Raw genomic sequence first — 22172 nt, forward strand, 5'->3', positions numbered from 1 at the left:
TCACAAACCAAATGAAGTTCAAGGAGAAGGAAGAAGAAAGTATGGATACTCTGGTCCTTCTTAGAAGGGGGAACAAAATACCCACAGGAGGAGATACAGAGACACAGTGCAGAGCAGAGACTGAAGGAAAGACCATCCAGAGACTGCCCCACCTAGGGATCCATCCCATATACAGTTACAAAACCCAGACACTGTTGTAGATGCCCACAAGTGCCTGCTGACAGGAGCCGGATATAGCTGTCACCTGGGAGGCTCTGCCAGTGCATGACAAATACAGAGGGGGACAGTCTCAGCCAACCATTGAACTAAGCACAGGGTCCCCAATGGAGGATCTAGAGAAAGGACCCAAGGAGCTGAAGAGGTTTGCAACCCCATAGGTGCAACAGCAATGTGAACCAACCAGTACCCGCAGAGCTCCCAGGGACTAAATCACCAACCAGAGAGTGCACTTGGAGGGACCCATGGCTCCAGATGCATATGCAGCAGAGGATGGCCTTGTTGGACATCAAAACGAGGAGAGGCTCTTGGTCCTGGGAAGGCTGGATGCCCCAGTATAGGGGAATGCCAGGACAGGGAAGTGAGGGTGGGTGGATTGGTGAGCAGGGGGAGGAGGGATGGGTTAAGGGGTTTGGGGGGGGGATCAGGAAAGGGGATAACATTTGAAATGTAAAGAAAGAATACACCTAATAAAAAAATGAAATAAGTCCTTGAGAAACAAAGACCTTAGATCTAAATAGAAGAATTAGGATGCGGAGTAATAGTTATGCATAATTAAGCAGTCTTGTTCACATTGAGGTCTGGAGTAATAGTTATGCATAATTAAGCAGTCTTGTTCACATTGAGGTCTGGAGTAATAGTTATGCATAATTAAGCAGTCTTGTTCACACTGAGGTCTGGAGTACTAGTTATGCATAATTAAGCAGTCTTGTTCACACTGAGGTCTGGAGTAATAGTTATGCATAATTAAGCAGTCTTGTTCACATTGAGGTCTGGAGTAATAGTTATGCATAATTAAGCAGTCTTGTTCACACTGAGGTCTGGAGTACTAGTTATGCATAATTAAGCAGTCTTGTTCACACTGAGGTCTGGAGTACTAGTTATGCATAATTAAGCAGTCTTGTTCACATTGAGGTCTGGAGTAATAGTTATGCATAATTAAGCAATCTTGTTCACACTGAGGTCTGGAGTAATAGTTATGCATAATTAAGCAGTCTTGTTCACATTGAGGTCTGGAGTAATAGTTATGCATAATTAAGCAATCTTGTTCACACTGAGGTCTGGAGTAATAGTTATACATAATTAAGCAGTCTTGTTCACATTGAGGTCTGGAGTACTAGTTATGCATAATTAAGCAGTCTTGTTCACACTGAGGTCTGGAGTAATAGTTATGCATAATTAAGCAGTCTTGTTCACACTGAGGTCTGGAGTAGTAGTTATGCATAATTAAGCAGTCTTGTTCACACTGAGGTCTGGAGTAATAGTTATGCATAATTAAGCAATCTTGTTCACACTGAGGTCTGGAGTAATAGTTATACATAATTAAGCAGTCTTGTTCACATTGAGGTCTGGAGTACTAGTTATGCATAATTAAGCAGTCTTGTTCACATTGAGATCTGGAGTACTAGTTATGCATAATTAAGCAGTCTTGTTCACACTGAGGTCTGGAGTACTAGTTATGCATAATTAAGCAGTCTTGTTCACATTGAGGTCTGGAGTAATAGTTATGCATAATTAAGCAGTCTTGTTCACACTGAGGTCTGGAGTACTAGTTATGCATAATTAAGCAGCCTTGTTCACACTGAGGTCTGGAGTAATAGTTATGCATAATTAAGCCATCTTGTTCACACTGAGGTCTGGAGTAATAGTTATGCATAATTAAGCCATCTTGTTCACACTGAGGTCTGGAGTAATAGTTATGCATAATTAAGCCATCTTGTTCACACTGAGGTCTGGAGTAATAGTTATGCATAATTAAGCCATCTTGTTCACATTGAGGTCTGGAGTAATAGTTATGCATAATTAAGCCATCTTGTTCACATTGAGGTCTGGAGTAATAGTTATGCATAATTAAGCCATCTTGTTCACACTGAGGTCTGGAGTAATAGTTATGCATAATTAAGCAGTCTTGTTCACACTGAGGTCTGGTTTATCACCTCATCTATGAGATGATACTGTCCTACAGGATAGTTCACAACAAGTCTCCGAGGGACAAGCAAGCTCCCACGAGATGATTGCTTTGGAGTGATCTCATCACAGCATGATCTCTGTGAAGATCTGTTGGCTCTGGAATTCAGGGAGATGTGTTACTAGTGCATGAGATAATACCCCAGCCTTCAGGTCAAGCTGAGGCAGTGATGGTGCCTCCCTCTCAAAGCATGAAATGGAGACCAGAGGCCGGTTAGAAGGTTTAAAGAAGTGCAGATAACAACATCAAGTACAACTACAAAGGTACCAGAGGGAGTAAAGTGGAAAAAAGTCAAAGGGCCAGTTTACTAAATCTTAAGTTCTTCATAGCTTTTATTGAAGGTTAAGGTGGAATCAGAAGAGCTAAAGACTAGGTACAGAAAGGTGCCCAGAAGCAAGGGGTAAGAGCAGACAGGTCCAGAGCAACAGGGTTTCTTTCGGACCTTCTTCTTTCTGAGTGGTTTCCAGAAGTGCTGCCCACCCTGGACGAGGGTCTCCTCGCTTCAGGTGATCCTTCTGGGAAATACCTTTACCGCCTCATCCAGAAGTTTGTCTCTTAGTGGATGACAGAGTCATTCAGGTTGTCAATCAAGATTAATTGTCATTTAAAAAGCTGAGGTATGCGAGGCAGTGTGGTGTGACTACCTTGTGTAGGTGCCAGTCAAGTAGGAATCTAACTCAGTTTTCAGACAAAGGAGACAGACACAAAATGGTGGCCGAGGAGGAACCTATTTTTAGTTACTTTGTAGACCTGTTTCTTGATGCTCCCTGAGGAGACAGGAACCAATGTATTTGCAACCCAAATAGAGCATGAATGTTAGACAAAAGAAACTATTAAGGCTTGCTTGACCTCTGATTTAAAAGTGTCCTTCTCAGGTCATGGCTCTTGTAGAATTTGCTCTTTTCTTTTCTGGTTTATTTTCAAAGCTCTTGTTAGACTGGGTAAGTTGAAACTCCATTCCCCATTGACAGCCCATTGGAATGTTCTGTGAAGTTAATATAATTTGGGGAAGGTGATACCAAAGAAGAGAAATTTGAAATTGATGATTCAAAAGGCCATTGGGAAATGAAGTGGAAATCTCTGGTTTTCTTTGGAGATTCAGTTATGTCATGTGATGTTTTTCTGGAGACTGTCTTGTGAGAGGATGTTTTGTGGGGGCAGACACATGGGAGGATGTTTTGCTGAGAACAGACTTTGGGTATTTTCCAGAAGCTGCCTGGAAAGGGGCATTTAGTGCTTTGCTGGAACGGATGCTTGGAAGAACATGTGACGATTGGAAAGGTTATAAATATAAGCGAGCAGGCAGAGGACAACACTGCGGCATTGGCCCTCCTTGCCTTTTTTGGCTGATCATCACTTATTGTGACTTTGTAGAGAGAAATGCCTCAAAGAACTTCTTATGATGTTCAGGCGGCTTCTTGGCACTTCTGCCCAGATTCAGGCTGATAGGCAGAGCCTGGAGGATTCTTCTGGATGGAACTGCCACTGCCAACTTGCGAATAGTGTTTGCCAGCGGGTAGAGCTACCACTGCTAATTGGTGTGAACTGACTGCTGCTGTCCTGACAAAGATTGGAATCACCCCCAAAGAACTATTTCTAAAGAAATTCACGTCCTCTTTTGCCTTATTAACCTTTCCTTTCCTCTGGTGGATGGGGGACTAGAAGGGAGGCTAAAGCATTTAAAAACCCTAAACCCTTATTAAAGTAGGTTTTGAAAAATGTAAAAAAAAAAAAAAAAAATGACAGTACACTGCTTATGTGCTAGCGGCCTGGGACCAGTCCCTGTGTGCTCTTTAGCTGGTGCCTTAGTCGCTGAGAGCTCTCAGGGGTCCCTGTTAGTTGACACTGTTGGTCTTCCTATAGGGTTGACATCCCCTTCAGTTCCTTTACTCCTTCCCCCCTAACTCTTCCATAGGGCTCCCCCATCTGAGTTCAATGTTTATTACCAAGCAAATGGGGCAAAAGTTCCCAAAGTTCATGCTGAAGCGAACAAAGTCACATGGGCACAGGAGAGCATGTGGTAGACTGGAGAAGCCAGTGGATGGAGAAACCCCAACAGGGGAGAAAGGCAGGCCTTCCTCTTCTGGAGGAACCTGGGAAGTAGTGTGAGGATGTGCCTGACAGTAGTCCTGTCTCCTGGGTGACAGGCAGGGGATTCACACAGCACTTCGTACCAACAGACGTTGATTCTATGGATCTAACCACTTGCCTATGGGCTAACTGATGGACAGGCGCACAGTGGAAGAAGACAGGGAGACACTGGGAGATCAGCCAGGATGGGCTGCAGCAGGAAGAGGGTGAGCAAGGGAGAGTCAGAGTAAGGATCCACACAACTTGTCTTCAGAATCCACGGTGTGAACTGGAGGAGGTGAGGTGAAGCGCCTTGGCCCCACTCCCCAGGGACTGTGAGGACAGAAGGAATGGGAAGAAAAGGCTTCTCACCATTCGCCAGTGTCCAGAGCACGAATGGCACCAAAACAAACAAACAAACAAACAAATAAAAGGATGTACATTCTCTCAGTGACTTTTCTCTGCAGGTGGTGTTTAGAGCCATCCACTACTCTATGCAAATCTGTTCTTATTTTATTCAGTTATGTGTGTGTTTTTCTGTGTGAGCACGAAAATGCAAGTCTGAGGATAACTTGTAGGAGTTGGTTTGCTCCTTCCATTCTATGGGTCCGAGACATTAAACTTAGGTTGTCAGGCTCAATGGCCAGTGTCTTCATCCTCTGAGTCATCTCCCTTGCCTGCACATTTCACTCATTTTAGTATATTGCTACAACTCTTCTAGTTTATTACTAGAAATTTAATTCCCTACTTAGCCTAATTTATAAGTTAGATAGATAGCCTACATTATAAGTTATAGCTAGATGGGTGGATGTTAGACAGAGACAGATAGGCAGACAGATAAATAGATGGGAAAAATATAAATAGGATTCAGTGTTATTTATTATTTCAATAATCAATTGGTCACCTTTACCTTGAGAACAAAGAACTGTGACACACACCATTTTGGGGTGACAAAATTTCTGTATACATCATACAGAAGTGAAATATGGAGAGCGTAAGGTGACTACACTTGGTGTAACTTATCACTGTGCCAAATCTATGTGGTAGACCCTCTCCTCACCAAGTTTCTGGGAAACTGTACTAATTCTGTGATGACCTACAAGACCTAATTACTGGGTTCCATAATATTGAAGTGCACCTAGATTCTTCCTCAATAATTGGCACAAGAAACTTACCCTCAGTCCCCCAGTCTCCAGTATGTATAAACACTGAAGAAACAGGGAGAGATTGTCAGAGAAGAACAGGAAGTAGACAGCCACTTGCACCATGTCATCAAATGTGGCTAGCGGAATTGTGTCACTTAAAATATAGATGTTAAGGTACCAATGTCCAGGAATGCAGTACTGAAGAAATAATTAAATTATGTCCTTAACATCCTATCAAGTCTAATATGACAGATGTGCTAGCAAGAAGAGAAGACCATGCGCGTGCGCGCGCGCGCGCGCGTGCACACGCACACACACACACACACACACACACAGGTGAAGAACCTGTGAGAGAAAAGCCATATGCAAGATAAGACCTGAAAAGAAATCAGTAGAGATATCCCATGATCTTTGATTTTTGGCCTCTAGAATGCAAAAGATAAAAAATATTTCTGCCCTTCAACTTTATTAGTATTGGAAGATTATGGTAGTCCTAGCTACTCATGCAAAATTTGAAAAGGAAAAGATGCCCGTAGGAGAGTGTATCACAGCCCAAAATAAACTAGAAGCTTAGAAACTAAGCAACAAAGATTTCAAAACTGGAAAACACTAAGGCAAAGGGTGAATAAAACCCCTACCAAGCATTCACTATTCATTATTTAATGCAATAAGCATATTTATAATAGTTTAATCTGCCCACAACTCCTTTCCCACTCAGTTGAAAAAATATGTTTCTCTAACTCAGAAAAGGATTTATTTGTGTCTTATGCCAGACTTCATCCTCACTTACTAAATGTTGAGATATTCTTAACATCATCAACTCAGTGTTAATACTTATTCTGAAAACAAACTCATGGTAGATGAATGACTCTTTAGAATCTCCCCACTTAAAATGAGCTTGATGGCTTTCCTAAACCAAGGATAAAAGAAAGCATAAATCAGAGGGTTCATGGCTGAGTTGTAATAGGCACTCCAACAACAAATTTCATAGACATAGGCAGGAGTGATGAAGCCTATGAAGGCATCAATCAATGTGTCAATTGTGTACGGGAGCCACGAGACCATAAACGCCACCACAGTGACCCCCAAGGTTTTGGCAGCCTTCCTCTCCCTCTTGGCCACTCTGGCTTTGTGACTCTCTGAGGACGATTCTCCTTTGTTGCCACTTACAGAAGATTCAATTTTTACAGCTTGCTGTTTGGCTACTAAAAATATTTTGCTGTAGAGAACAATCATAACGAGAGTAGGTATGAAGAATAAGAGAAAATCTATCAGAACCCAGTCTTGATTGACAACTATTTGGCAGCCCCCTACACAGTTGAGAGCACTTACTAAGCTTTCAATCCCCTTAGCACTGATGCCTGTGTAGAACACTGCACTGCTGTACACCAGGGGCAGAATCCAGGAGATGCTGATGCAAATTCCAGACACAGACACCGTGAACTTGGTGGGATAGACCAGAGGGTCCGTGACAGCAATGTACCTGTCCACGGAGATGAAGCACAGGTGGAAGAGAGAAGAGTAACAAAACGCTGCATCACAGCAACTGTGAAGGCTGCAAAATGTGTCTCCAAAGTACCAGCAGCTCTCGATGGACCTGACCATGCTGAAGGGCATCACAGAGATGCCCACCAAGAAGTCAGCGCTGGCCAGAGAGGCGATGAGAAAATTGGCAGGAGAGTGCAGCTGTTTGAAATGGAGGACTGAAATCACCACCAGGAGGTTCCCACACACTGCCAGCACAGAACCAAAGCCAAAGACCATGTACAGGATGACCCGGGGCCCTGGTGAATAGGGAGTTTTAATGCAGGATCCATTCTTGTCCTCATAGCAGAGCTGCAGGGCTGGTTGGGAGAAGCTGCTTGTCATGATTCTGCTTTCTGATGCTTGATGGATGTCTGTCCTGCTAGAAGACGACAGTAGTTGAGATGTAAAAGTTAAAGAAATGGAACTTCTTTTCTGAAGAATTAATTGTAGATGTTGCCTAAGATTGTAAGTCCCTTTTTCTATTCTAATTCTAAAGAAATGAAGACAATCAAAAACTTAGAAAATCAATTTCCCCATCTATAATCACATAATTATTCTTATAATAATATTAAACTTCACTGTCAATCCCAGGCAAATTTAATCCTGATTTTCAACTGTCCAGAAAACATATTACCTGAGTAATGAAGGATAGATTCCTTTCTTGCAGCAGATGATGGTGTGTAATATCATGGTATATTTGGAAAGTCACCTTTAATAGTGCTCTAGCCCTATGGTGTGTGGGGAGCCACCCAATCCACTCCACCCACTGTGCACTCCACATGAGGAGTCCCTACAGTGCAAGGTGTGAACCTGCAAACACACTCACTGTGGTTAATTACAATTATTAAGTTCTACAATTTATGTTTCTCTGTTCATTGATAATTTGTGCAATTAGTGCTGATAATCATAATAAGAATTTCTTTGACTGCTCTGAAAAAGTTCAGTATTTGGCAATTATATTAACCATTTACTATTCTTAGCCTGATACAAAGATATTTCCTGCCTGATAAATGAAGCAATTATCAGTTCAGATGTTTTGTTTTAAAAAAAACAAAACAAAACTCTTTTCTATTAATCCTACAAATCCATAAGCATGGGAGATCTTTCCTCCTTCTGAGATCTTCGATTTCTTTCTTGAAGTTCTTGTCATAGGGCCTTTCATTTGTTTGGTTAAGGTTACACTAAAATATTTTATATTATTTGTGACTATCATGAAGGGTGCCATTTCCCTATTTTCTTTCTCATCCCCTTTATCATTTATATAAAGGAAGGCTACTGATTTTTTGAGTTAATTTTATATCCAATCACTTTGCTGAAACTGTTTTTCATCTGTAAAAGTTCTCTGGTTGAATCTTGGAGGTTGCTTATGCATACTATCATATCATCTGCAATTAGTGATACATTGACTTCTTCCTTTCCAAATTGTATCTCCTTTTGTTGTATTATTACTCAAGTAGAACTTCAAGTACAATATTGAAAAGACAGAGCGTTCAGCCTTGTCTTACCCCTGATTTTAGTGAGACTGCTTCAAGTTTCTCTCTACGTAATTTGATATTGACTGTTGCTTTGCTGTGTATTGGTTTTATTATGCTTAGGTATGCCCCTCAAATGAAGAAAGGACACAGAAAATGTGGCTCATTTATGCAACAACACCATTCAGCCATTGAAAAGTGAGAACATCATGAATGTTGTAGGCAAATGGATGGAAGTAGAAAATATCATCCTGAGTGAAGTAACCCAATGCCAAAAGGACATGCATGCTATCTATGTACTCACTGATAAGTGAATATTAGCCAAAACGCTCATAATACCAATGATACAACTCACAGATCATAGGAAGCTTAAGAAGAAGGAAGGCCCAAGTGTGGGCATCTGAAACCCACTTAGATGGGATGTGAGAAGCTACCAGGACTCAGTGGGGGTGACATTAGCTGAAATGCCCAAGACTGTGGAGATGGAACCAGAAGAGACTACCTTCCCAGTTGAGGCAGTGGCCACACGCCCATCTTCAAAAGTTTTAACCAAAAATTATTCTGGTCTAAAGGAAATGCAGGGACAAAAATGGAGCAGAGTCTGAAAGAAAGGCCACCCAGTGACTGACCCAACTTGGGATCCATCCCATGGGCACACACCAAATCCTGACACTATTACTGAGGCCATATTGTCTGTGCAGACAGAAGTCTGGCATGGCTGTCCTCTGAGAGGCTCTACCAGTAACTGACTGAGACAGATGCAGATACTTACAGTCAACCTTTGGATTGAGGTTGGGGACCAATATGGAAGAGTTAGAGGAAGGACCTAAGGAGCTGAAGGGGATTGCAGCCTCACAGGAAGAATAGCAGTGTCAACTAACCTGGATACCTGAGACCTCCCAGAGACTAAATGAAAAACCAAGGAGCATGCATAGGTGGTCCGTGGGCCTGGGCACATGTGTAGATGAGAACTGCCTTATACTGGGGGGTGTGGGGGCAGGGTGTGCTTAATCCTGTGGAAACTTGATGCTCCAGGGAGGTGAGATGCTGATGGAGGTGAGGTGGGGGTGGGAGGGCAGGTGGAGAAGAACCCTATCAAAGGCAGGAGGAATGGGGTAAAGAACTCGGAGAGATGGGGGACCAGGAAGGGAGCAACTGTTGAAACGTAAATAAATAAAATAATTAAAAAACAATGACAGCAACAAAAATTACTGAAAAAAAACCCTCTTTTCTTTTAAGAGGAGTAGATAGAAATGTTTAAAAGAGAAATGCGATCTACTATTCAGGGAAAAGATACTAAAGATGTTCTGTAAGTAGTTTACTGCAACACATTGATTATGAGGGATGAAATCAATAGAAAATTCTATTGCACAGTCACAGAAGTCTTATAGGTCATTCTCTCAGACCCTCTATACCACATTCATCTCAACTGAAGCAGACACTGTCTGACTGTATGATCAATGGCATTTCCAAAGCACACGGCAAGATGCAAAACTCAAACAGAAGCAACAAAATAAAGACATAAACAGGAAACATCATCCGAGCAACTTACAGATCATGTAGATCCATTTCACTGAGGACACACAGGGAAAGACGATCAGGTGTTACCTAGAACACCGAATGCTATAGTAACGTGAATGTTGCCTGTAAGTCAATAGATCCTATAAAGTTTCAGGGCTTTTGCACTTCATTAGTCAGAGATATCCTATTTAAAGGAAAGGTCAAATGACTTCATCTTGTATCTGCACACATCAAAGAGAAGCACGGAGGTTGGTAGACCTCTTCATGACCTCAAGGTGACATACCCCACACTTAGGCTGGAGCTCAGAGCAAGAAGCCATGTGGTTAGATAGGATTTGGATTAAAAAGTCAGAACAGTAAGTGACCTTCTGTGCTGGAGGTGACAGTTGTAGAGACATTGTGCTGATGATTTGCACTAGGGTGAACAGGGAAGCTCTTGTTTCTGAAAGAAAGCCATGCAATTTGGAGCTGAAGAAGATTGCAACCTCACAGGAATAAGAGTGAGTGATGGGCTAACACAACTGTTTTGAAAGACAGCCCTTTGTATACGTCTGAACTGAAGTGGTGATAGAACCTTTCAACTTTGACATCAAGTGATCCCATTGTGTCTAACACTGTGATCCCATTGTGACCTGGATCTTCCTGGAACATTCCGTGGAAGTGAGCCATCTGAGGGCAGGCACAAGGAAGCTGGTGGACACATAGGAGCCTCTTGAGCCCAGAGCTCACGTCACTACCCTCTACTGCTTCAGTGACTGCTACCTCATACATCAGATGCCTGGATTAAAAGCTCCAGTTGGCTCTGTACCCCCATTTTTTATTATGGTTATTTGGCTCTCTGGAGTCTACCTTCTTGAGTTCTTTGTATATCTTGGATATTAGCCCTTTGTTGGATGTAGGGTTGGTGAAGATCTTTTCCCAATTTGTTGGTTGCTGTTTTGTCCTTTTGACAGTGTCCTTTGCCTTACAGAAACTTTGTAATTTTATGAGGTCCCATTTGTCAATCCTTGATCTTAGAGCATAAGCTATTGGTGTTCTATTCAGAAAAATTTCCCCTGTTCCCATGTGCTCAAGGCTCTTCCCCAGTTTCTTTTCTATTAGTTTCAGTGTGTCAGAGCTAAACAAAGAATTTTCACCTAAGGAATATTGAATGGTTGAGAAGCACCTAAAGAAATGTTCAACATCCTTATTCATCAGTGAAATGCAAATCAAAACAACCCTGAGATTTCACCTCACACCAGTCAGAACGGCTAAGATCAAAAACTCAAGAGAAAACAGGTGCTAGTGAGGATGTGAAGAAAGATGAACACTCCTCCACTGCTGGTGGGATTCCAAGCTGGTACTACCACTGTGGAAGTCAGTGGTGGTTCCTCAGAAAACTGGGCATAATACTACCGGAGGACCCTGCTATATCACTCCTGGGCATATACCCAGAGGATTCTCCAGCATTTAATAAGGATACATGCTCCACTAGGTTCATAGGAGTCCTATTTATAATAGCCAGAGGCTGCAAAGAACCCAGATGTCCCTCAACAGAGGAATGGATACAGAAAATGTGGTATATTTACACTATGGGATTCTACTCAGCTATTAAAAACAATGAATTCATGAAATTCTTAGGCAAGTGGGTGGAACTGGAGAATGTCATCCTGAGTGAGGTGACCCAATCACAAAAGAACACACATAGTATGTACTCACTGATAAGCGGATATTAGCCCAGAAGGTCGGAATACCCAAGAAACAATTCACATATCAAATGATGCCCAAAGAGAAGGAAAGAGAGGCCTCTAGTCCTGGAAAGGCTCAGTGCATCAGTGTAGGGAAATACCAGGACAGGGAAATGGGAAGGGGTTGATTGAGGAACAGGGGGAGGGAAGAGGACTTAGGGACTTTTGGGGAGGGGGGAATCCAGGAAAGGGGAAATCATTTGAAATATAATAAAGAATATATCTAATAAAAAAATCCAAAAATTTGTTCACAAAAAATCATGTTTGATCAGTTAAAGTGTTGCCACATTCTTTCACTCATGATGAAAAATTAAGGCATTTAAAATTCAGAGCATTATCCTCTGTTTATAGTCCCATAATAATGTTATGATTAGTTCTAAATTTCTTCACTAACCCAAAGCAACTATCCGAAAAACTGTCACCAACCCAGAAATCACATTATCTAAATAACTTGAAAAAATTTTTATTAAAGTTCATGTTTACCCCAGTGATGTTCTTCTTTACAAAGGATAAATCATGTAATATACACATATACATAAGTATACGTATATGTATTCATATATTATATATTTTTATATATATGTAAATATATAGGTATATATTTATAAAGTTATCTATGTGTGTTTACACATATATGTGAATACATATAAGTATGTATATATACGTGTGTGTATGTTTACATATTTATGTAAATGTGGGTATATATGCAAATAAATGTAAATTTATGTGTGTGCTTTTAAATATAAATGTATATATCAATATGTGAATAACTAAATATATAAATATATGTAAACATATATGTAAATATTAGAGAAGGGACCTTTTAAGGAGTTTCTCCCTCTCAGAATTTCTAAGCAGTTAGCCAACCCACTTCAAGCATTATAAACTACTATCAGTCACCATGAGCACTGGAAATTTGAATTTCTTTCTACTTCAGTTCATTACTTCAGCCAGTATCTGAGTGTTACTGTCACCTTTTCTTCCAGTGGTAGATATGCAATAGCACAGAATGTTGGACTTAAAGAAGATAATTGACTTTGTTTATATTAATTATATATCATTATATTCATTATCTCACAAGAAAGTGAAAGGAGGGAGATGAAAATGAATGAGATAATTTTATAGCCAATTGTGTCTGCTTATAGCTTCCACGGTGTGGACTCCATGTCTGTATTAAGCCCCTGATCATGGCGGTCTTGTCTTAGCACTCCATGGGAAGTATTACAACGCCCCACATACAGAAGGCTTGCTACCACACCAGACTGGCCTCTTTCTATTTCCTCTTCAACTTCTGCACGGACTCCATGCAGGTCTTACCAAGGCTCCATGGCGCCCATGTGTACTCTGTGTGATGTGGAACTCACACTTCTTTATTACACGCCAGAGAGGGCTAGTGGCCGTTTCTCCCCTTCAGTCAAATTGCGTTCTCAATTCTGCCTTCCTTCTGCTCCAAATATGCACAGGGAAAGTTAAGGAATATTGCGGGAAAAGGAGGGATAAGTGGGGAATAAAGCTTGAACCTTCTTGTCAGTATCTTCTTCAAAGATGTGAACGTCCTTTAGACAACATGACCATTTCAAAATACCACCAAGTTTTATGTCATGGAGACTTCCAACAGGAATTGGGACTGATCCACTGAAATGCCCAGCCTACATCTTTGGGTTGGGGGCAGGCTTCTCCAAATGGAATGAGGTGTGTACCATATCAGAGAGTTTGCACTTGATTGGAGGCCACACTGACTCCTTCTTACATGACCCCAAATGACTACTAAGAAAGAGGAATGTTATTTTCCTAGTACCAATAATCTCTTTGTTCCCTCTTTCTCAGTTCTGGACATTGAGTGGGTTTATAATACCAGGGGATGCTTTCCCAATAGCACCCTGCTGGACACCATCTATTGTAGAGAGTGGTTTGTGAGCATCCAATCAAAGTCATCTACTGTGGAGAGTGACATGGCATATCCAATCAAAGTCATTTACTGTGGAGAGTGGCATTTGAGCATCCAATCAAAATCACCTACTGTGAGAGTGACATGTGCCCGTCCAATCAATGCTGAGTACTGTGGACAATGACAGGTTTCTAAGCTCTATTTAAGGGTCAGGCACTCTGGTGAGTATATAGACAACACAAATTGGACATTACTTTTCGGGGGTGTGGAGGAGGTTACAAATGGCAAGGGAGCAGGGAAGGAAGGAGTGGGAAGTAAACATGGTAGGGGTGCATACTGTGAAATTCCTTAAACAATCAATAAAAGTATTATGCTAGAAAAAGAGAGACGGGAGAGAATGAAAATTATAAGATATTATTCTCTGATCTAGAACAGGATGGCAGAGGTAGGAAAGGTAATGTGCTAAACTGCACATGATTTTGGAGCTTTTATTTCAAGCATGCTAAATTGCATGTGATTGTGGAGTTTTAATTTAAATTATATTTAGACAGAACTTTAAATACATAAACTAACTGGTAGGCAATGGAGTCTATCCAGTAGCTTAATAAAAGACGGTGAATGGAAAGAGGGAGAATAAATAGAGAAGCGAGAGAAAACACGATAAAGCCATTTTGTGCTTTTGATTCACCAAATGCAGACTAAATTAAACCAGAAACATTTAAATATTTAGCCTCATCGTGAAAGTAGAAATAAGGAAGATTTTGATGGTTAAAGATTGTTCTTTGTTCATATTCTGAACAGTTTAAATGCTCTACAGTACACTATCCCAGGTTTCAAGATACCTTATTTAAGATAAATAACATTAAAGTTAGTATTTTTAGTATATATATTTATATATTATATATTTACTATTTTTATATACTATTTAGTATATAGTATTTAGTATATTTATATAATATTTACTATATTTATATACTACATATTTAGTATATATAAATATACTAGTATATATATTTAGTATATACTAAATATATATAAATATAAATATATAAATATATATATTTAGTATCTTAAATTTCTATATTTGGGCTTGCATTATCTAAATTTAACTTTATTGTGTTGAAAATGTTCAAGAAAATGTCATAATTTGATTCTCAATTTCATATTCAGACTCCATATTCCCAAATGTGAGGATAAAATACTAGGCAGCAGCCAATAGAATCTTTAATATTCTGAGGGTAGAGTTTCTGAATCATGCCACAGCCTGAGCAGTATGGAGGAATGAGTCGAATCACATGAAACTCAAGGTCTGGATATTTTCTGGTAAGTGATGGAGCAATTTCCAAGTTTAATAGTGAAGTGGTTGATTCAGTGTCCATGACCTAAACATCACACTGACTGAATGCAAAGTTTTTATTTATATTATTCCTAAATTCTCACTGAAATTCCTTAAGACATAACTCTGAAAGATCAAAAGCAGAGCTGGTCAAATTAATGGGAAAAAGCAATGGCACACACATGCCTGCGCATGTGCTCATGCATGGGCACACACAGACATAAATACACATACATATATGAATACACATATGGAGGAACATTCACACATATACTCATGTACACACAAATGCACACACACATATATATATACATATATACATATGCATATATATATACACATACACATATATACTCACACACAAATATATATACACACATTGAGACATTTAATTTTATTTTTAATGAAATAATATTTTCATTACACATATGTTTGTTTATATACATACACGCACACACACACACACACACACACTGAGACATTTAATTTAATTTTAAATGAAATCGTATTTTCCCTTTAAATAATTATGTGAAATTTACTTATTGAAAAATTATACTAAAGTGAGGATGCCTCAGACCCACTTGGAAGGGAGAAAAAAGCAATCACAAGAAGGGAGGGAGGGAGGGACCTGGGAAGGAAAGTGGACAGGGTGGGCGAGTGAGGAAAGAGGGGATCATGATATGGTATTGGGTGAGTGAAAAGGACTGAAGCTCTGAGGACCACCAGAAAGAACAGAAACAGGCAGTCTTGGGAGGTAGGGGCTGGGGGACCCTCCAGAACATACCAGAGACCTGGGAGGTGAGAGACTCTTAGCACTCAAAGGGAGGGAGGGACCTTAGATGAAATGCCCTACACTGGGGAGAGGGAACTTGTAGAACCCATCTCCAGTAGGAAGACAGGGCATCAAGTGAGGGATAGGGTTGCCATCCTGCAGTCAAAACTCTGATCCATAATTGCTCCTGTCTGAAAGAACTGCAGGGATGCAAATGGAGAGGAGCCTGAGGAAAAGAAGGTCCAGCGACAGGCCCAAAGTGGGATCCAGGTCAAGGGGAGGCCCCAAGGCCTGAAACTATTACTAAGGCTATGGAGAGCTCACAAAAAGGGACCTAGCATGACTGCCCTCTGAAAGACTCAACAAGCAGCTGAAAGAGTCAGATGCAGATATTTACACCCAACTAATGGACAGAAACTGCTGACCCCTGTGGGTACACTGGACCACCAACCAGGCAGCATACACCAGCTAATATGAGGCCTCTAATACACATATACCAGAGGACTTCTGGGCCTGGGTTCAGTCAGAAGAGATGCACCTAACCCTCAAGACACAGGAGGCCCCAGGGAGTTTAGAGGTCAGGTGTGGTGGGTGGTGGGTGGTGGGGACATCCTCATGGAGATGGGGGTGGGAGGGAGGATGGGGGCAGGGAGGAGGTATGGGATGTGGAGAAGTTGTAGGGTGGACCAGGAGGGGAATAAAATCTGGAGTGTAAAAATATAAATAAAAGATTAAAAAAAATAAAAATGTTATTAAAGAAGTATTTAACACCAAAAAGAAAAGAGAAAAAGAAAAATCATATTAAACAACATCATAAGTGATTGGGCCTTGTTCTCCTTTGTGATGGCAGGAATATTGGGCAGCACTGTTCCACTTTGTCTCTGAGATCATGTCTGATTATGATGATATTAGGCATGAGCTGTGGCCTCTTCTGACCTAATCACACTTAACAGAGGAACAATCCTTCCTGATTTCCCAAGCTGTGCAGAAGAGTCAATAAGCTCTTCTCACTAAAGCAGTCCACAACACAGAGTAACCACTCTACAAGATGACATGTGACCTTCTGAAGACTTGAGTTTACTCCACCCTGTGCTTCCAGTTCCAGAGTCCCTGTGTTTGCTGCCGGGTAGCTCCATCCACAGACACTGAAATAGGGCTCACGTGAGAAACCAGCTCAGGCAGAGACGGCTAGAGAATAACGGTGCACTAACGTGCTCAGATTTATACTCAGTTCTCCAGTGCATAGAAAGTACTCAGAAAAATATATTGATCAAGGATGGAACATGGTAGAATTACTTGTGTGTTTGAAAGGTGTCTTAGTCAGTGTTAGTACTGCTATGAGGAATCACCATGACCAAAACGCCTTAGGGAGGAAAGAGTTTGCATCAGTTTATACTTCCTGTTCCATCTATGAGAGAAGTAGGGGCTGGGACTCACACAGGCCAGGAATCTCATAAAGGCAGGAGCTAATGCAGCGGCCTGGACACTTACTTGCTAGCTCTGCCTGCCTTCTTATAAAACCCAGGACTCCCAACCCAAGAATGGTACCACCCATAATAGGCTGGGCCTCCTCCATCAATCACTAAGAAAAGCCATTACAGCTGGATCTTATGAAGGGATTTCCTCAACTGAGATCCCCTCTTTTCATATGCCTCTGGTTTGTATCAAGTTGATATAAAACCAACAGGACAAATAACTACTAATACAGGAATTGCTACTTTGAGTGTATTGAACGAAACTATAGAGTTTCTGTTAAATTCAGATGATGACAGTAAACATCAGCTACTCTAAAGCTTTTGCTTATCTACACTGTCACTCAAGTGATGAAGGGTCACAGTTCTGGGCATGCAGGATAAGCCTCTCGAATCTAGGCAGATGAAGCCAAAATAAACTGATGGTGTTTAAGGGCTGTTATTAAGGAGATTTAGGGGCCTTTGGTCATCTGTCAATCACAGACAAACTTCCTCAAACACATTAAAATAGAAAGTAAGGGAAAGGTGGTAGCTTAAACCTCTAACCACAAGGTTGAGAAAGTTGAAGCAGGGGGATTGCCTGAAGTTAACAACACAATATAGGTTAGTCTGAGCTACAGAGAAAGACTCTGTCTCATACAAAAACCAGAAAGAGTACTGTAAGCCAGGGAGAGCTTTACCAGTTTAAAATGTATCTGGTAGTAAATACCCTTGGTGGCTGTCAACACGGATATTAGAGAATATTGACCAGCAAGAGCATTTCAATATGTATAATAAATCACCAAATATGCAGAACTCAATTTTTTCTTTATTTGTGTTACTATTTGTAAAAGTGTTTTTGCTAGTGTGTACATCTATCTGTACATCACCTGCTTCCAATTTCTGAGGAAGACAGGAATAAAGTGACCTATGCCTGGGAGTTGCCCTGGCATGCTGGTAACTGAATCCTGATCCTCAGGAAGAACAGCCAGTGCACCAATCTGCAGAACAAGTTCCCTAGCTCTAACTATTGGAGTATTATCATTTTTTCCTACAAAATAATTATAAGTAGAATGTGGGTTTGAGTGTTCCTCTGATGTACAGTTCTCTGTAGTTTACTATCTAGTGAGTCACATCTAAAACATCCTGTTGGCTTAATCAAGGGCAAACTCCCCCTTTATGGAGAGGGAGTTTTAGGAAAATATCTTGGACCCTAACAGAATGTGTGCATGAGACTCAGGGCGACTGCATATTCTGCCTTTTATCTTAGTGGCTTTGTTTTCTGAACACATTATAAGTTTGGCTTTTGTGCGTGTCTTTGAAAACTTCTACACATCTTTACAAACTTTACAAAAGCAAGGGATCATCTAATTTATAAATCAGAGTGAATAAAGAATGATCACCTTTAAATCCTTGATTTAAACACATACCCGTGTGTAAATCTGAAGGATTGTGACCATTCCTTTATGGGATTTTCCATTAAAAAGTAGGTCACTGAGCAGACCCACTATGATCCTATTGTGACACGGTTTTTATTCTCTATAAGCAATTGAGTAAATGTTAGTTAATACATGAGCATCATGGCCTACTTTTCTGACCTTAAGAATCATATTATTAAGTGAGAAAATCTGGGCCTCAGTTAACAGAGTCCCTTCCCTAATATTCCCCCTTCCCTGAGTGAGAAACAACCCTTAACAGTCTCTGTGTTTTATTTATATTGTACTAGAAACACATTACAAAGAGATTAAAAGACTAAACGTTCACTTTTGAGGCTTAAAAGGTTTAACCAAGGTCAACAATTAGAACGGTAGAAAAGCAGGAGGGGGGTTCTCAGTCTGGGAAACCAAGCAAGAGTAACAAGCATAATACACAGTAGAAATTAGATCCAAGCTTACCTAATTCTCTTATATCTAGACGCTAATTTTACATTTATTGAAGAACCACAGGAGTTGGATGTCTGTCATAGGTTGCAGTTGAAGCATAATTCATCACTTGACAGGAACAGATAGGAGCACTCAGTCTCCCCAGTGATGTTCTGCTGTGAATCCCTCCAATCTCCAACTCAACCAAGAATCTACTCAGGAAGCAAGTTGGTGGTCGAAGAATTCTCTCTCAAGATTTTGCCAGTGACAATGAGTCTGATGGCTTTTCGAAACCAAGGATAAAAGAAAGCATAAATCAAAGGGTTCATGGCTGAGTTATAGTAAAGAATCCAAACTAGGATTTCATACACATACGTGGGCGTGATGAACCCCAGGAAGGCATCAATGAAGGAATCAATGAAGTATGGCAGCCATGAGAGGAGGAAGGCGGCCACTGCAATGCCCAGGGTTTTGGCTGCTTTCCTCTCCCTCTTGGCCACCCTGTCCTTGTAGCTGTCTGATGCCCAGGCATTTTGCTTACTCATCTTCTCAATGTTCTGAGCCTGCTGTTTAGCGATGAAGAAAATCTTAGAGTACACAGTCATCATCACAAGGGTGGGGATAAGAAATAATAAAAAATTGATGAAGACCCAGCTTTGATTCACTAGGATCTGACAGCCGCCCACACAGGTGAGAGCACTCACTAGATCCTCCAGCCCAGCTTCACTTGCTCCTGTGTAAATGAGGGAAAACCCATAGCTGATGGACAGGAGCCAGCAGAAGGTGATGCACTTGGCAGAGACAGATGCGGTGAACCTGGTGGGGTAGGTCAGGGGGTCGCTGACTGCAATGTATCTATCAACAGAGATGAAGCACAGGTGGAAGAGAGAAGAACAACAGAAAGATACATCAAAACAAGTGTGTAGTTTACAGTAACTGTCCCCAAAGTACCAGCAGCCCTCCACAGACCTCACCATGCCAAATGGCATTACCATCACCCCTACCAAGAAGTCAGCACAGGCCAGGGATGCCACCAGGAAGTTGGCAGGAGAGTGCAGCTGCCTGAAATGGAGAATTGCTGTCATCACCAGGAGGTTCCCACACACAGCCAACACAGCCCCAAAGCCAAAGACTGCATATAGGATGAGGCGAGGGGCTGGGGAGTATGGGCTCCTGACACAGGATCTGTTCAGGTTCTCGTAGCACAGCTGGGCAGATGTGGCAGAGAGCAGATCTCTGCTCAGGATGCTGTCTTGGTCCCAGGCAAAGCTGTCATCAGCTGTAGCCATGTATGCTATCACAAAAATACTCAGAAAAAAAAATATAAATGCGTAATTACTAGTGCATTTTCATTTCCTAAACAATTTATTTCCTAATCCACAGTAAACATTTCTAATGACAAGAAGGCTCTTTTAAATCTGTTTTAATATTTTCATGCATCATCTATTTTTTCACATCTCAAAATTCCAGTGTATTCTGAGAGGCACATTTAACTCTGACCTGCTATTAGCATTTTCAGGGTAATTTAACTAGTCTATATTAATACCCCAGGAAAAGCTAACTCCTAACCCTGAGGAAAAGCTCCCTAATGATGCAAAATACAGTGTGTCCCTAGGACTGAATCCCCATGGTCTAAGGTGAGACAAAATGCTTGTCAGTCAGCATGATGTTTATGCCATGATCAAATTTTCCCCTGCTAATTTGCTACAGACAATGACCTTTCTCTGTAGTATAGTTGGATGTGATATCTGCCCTAATAAAACTTTACTGAGAGTTTGAAATTCTGTTCATAGAGATGGCCTTTACCCTTTGTGAGAAATGATATCTATGACATTCCTGTTTAAAGTGATCAAGATTCCTGGGTAAAAATTTTCTTTTCTCAAGCATTGCTCTGTGTTAAAGAAACAAGATCTAGCATCATCAGAACTCTTTCCTTTTTCTAGTTTCATCTTTAATGTTTTTGCCTTGGAAAAATGGGGACATGGAAATTTGCTCGTGGAATGCAGCACAGGGGCTTTGTAAACAAGCAGGACTGTCTTCTCCATGGACTTTGTGTGGTTTAAAGAATCTGAGGAGTAATGTGTAATTTCTGTATGTCACCATTTCAAACATTTATTCATCTTCTTAGTTCCAATTTCTGTGACAATTATCCCCAAACCTACATTTATAATTTATAATAGTAATATTTGGTCCATGAAATAAAACAAACATTTTCAGCTCCTGGACAGACCAGACAGGCAACACCAGGTACACAGAGATATCCCGAATTTAACAATGCTACAGACACAGCCTGCCAGTCTTCTGCCTGTACCCAAGGCCTTGGCAGCTCTGGGGGCCATCTGTGTGCCAGCCCTGTCCTGGACCATTTGCTCTACAGAGTGATCAGCACTTGGAAATGGTCCCTGCAACATCCTCCATCTTCACTCCTGGACGAACCAGATAGGCAACACCAGGTACACAGAGACAACCGGAGTATAATATTGCTTGGGGCAAGACATACCAGGGCTCCAACAGTACCAAAGAGTAGGACAGACCATCAGCAATCTGTGCCAGGAAAAACCCAGTCATCCAGTGGTGTTGAAATAGCCTTACAGGTTCACAGGGAGGTTCAAGCACCAGCCAGTGACAACAGGACCAACTAACGCCAGAGATAACAAAATGGCAAAAGGCAAATGTAGGAACATTACTATCAGAAATCAAGGCAATATGGCAGCATCTGAACCCAATTCTCTAACAACAGCAAGTCCTGGATACCCCAACATGCCAGAAAAACTAGATTTGGATTTAAAATCACATATCATGATGCTATTAGAGGATTACAAGAAGAACATAAATAAATCTCTTAAAGAAATACAGGAGAACATGAATAAGATAGAACCTCTTCCAAAGGAAACACAAAAATCACTTAGAGAAATTCAGGAGAACTTTGGTCAATAGGCAGAAGTCATGAAAGAGGAAACACAAAAATCTCTTAAAGAATTACAGTAAAACACAAACAAACAAGTGAAGGAACTGAGCAAAACCAGAATCTAAAAACAGAAGTAGAAACAACTAAGAAATCACAAAGAGAGATAACTTTGGGGATAGAAAACCTTGGGAAGACATTAGGAGTCATAAATGCAAATATCAACAACAGAATACAAGATGTAGAATAAAGAATTTCAGATGCCAAAGATACCATAGAAATCATTGACTCAATAGTCAAAGAAAATGTAA

General features: G+C 40.9%; 2 protein-coding genes across 2 annotated transcripts; both read right to left on the reverse strand.

Moving 5' to 3' along the window:
• Window positions 1–6234: 6234 nt before the first annotated feature.
• Window positions 6235–12756, reverse strand: LOC127673934 (trace amine-associated receptor 8b). The gene is made up of 2 exons (XM_052169731.1): window positions 12741–12756; window positions 6235–7324 (listed from the first exon to the last, which is right to left on the reverse strand). Exon 2 carries the CDS (start codon window positions 7267–7269, stop codon window positions 6235–6237), a length of 1035 nt encoding a protein of 344 aa, XP_052025691.1. The 5' UTR covers window positions 7270–7324; window positions 12741–12756.
• A 6412-nt stretch (window positions 12757–19168) lies between these two features.
• Window positions 19169–20245, reverse strand: LOC127673932 (trace amine-associated receptor 7e-like). The gene has a single exon (XM_052169728.1). The coding sequence runs from the start codon at window positions 20243–20245 to the stop codon at window positions 19169–19171; it is 1077 nt and encodes a 358-aa protein (XP_052025688.1).
• Between the last annotated feature and the right edge of the window lie 1927 nt (window positions 20246–22172).

The sequence above is a fragment of the Apodemus sylvaticus genome, chromosome 23 (genome assembly GCF_947179515.1).
Source record: "Apodemus sylvaticus chromosome 23, mApoSyl1.1, whole genome shotgun sequence".
NCBI classification, from domain to species: domain Eukaryota; kingdom Metazoa; phylum Chordata; class Mammalia; order Rodentia; family Muridae; genus Apodemus; species Apodemus sylvaticus.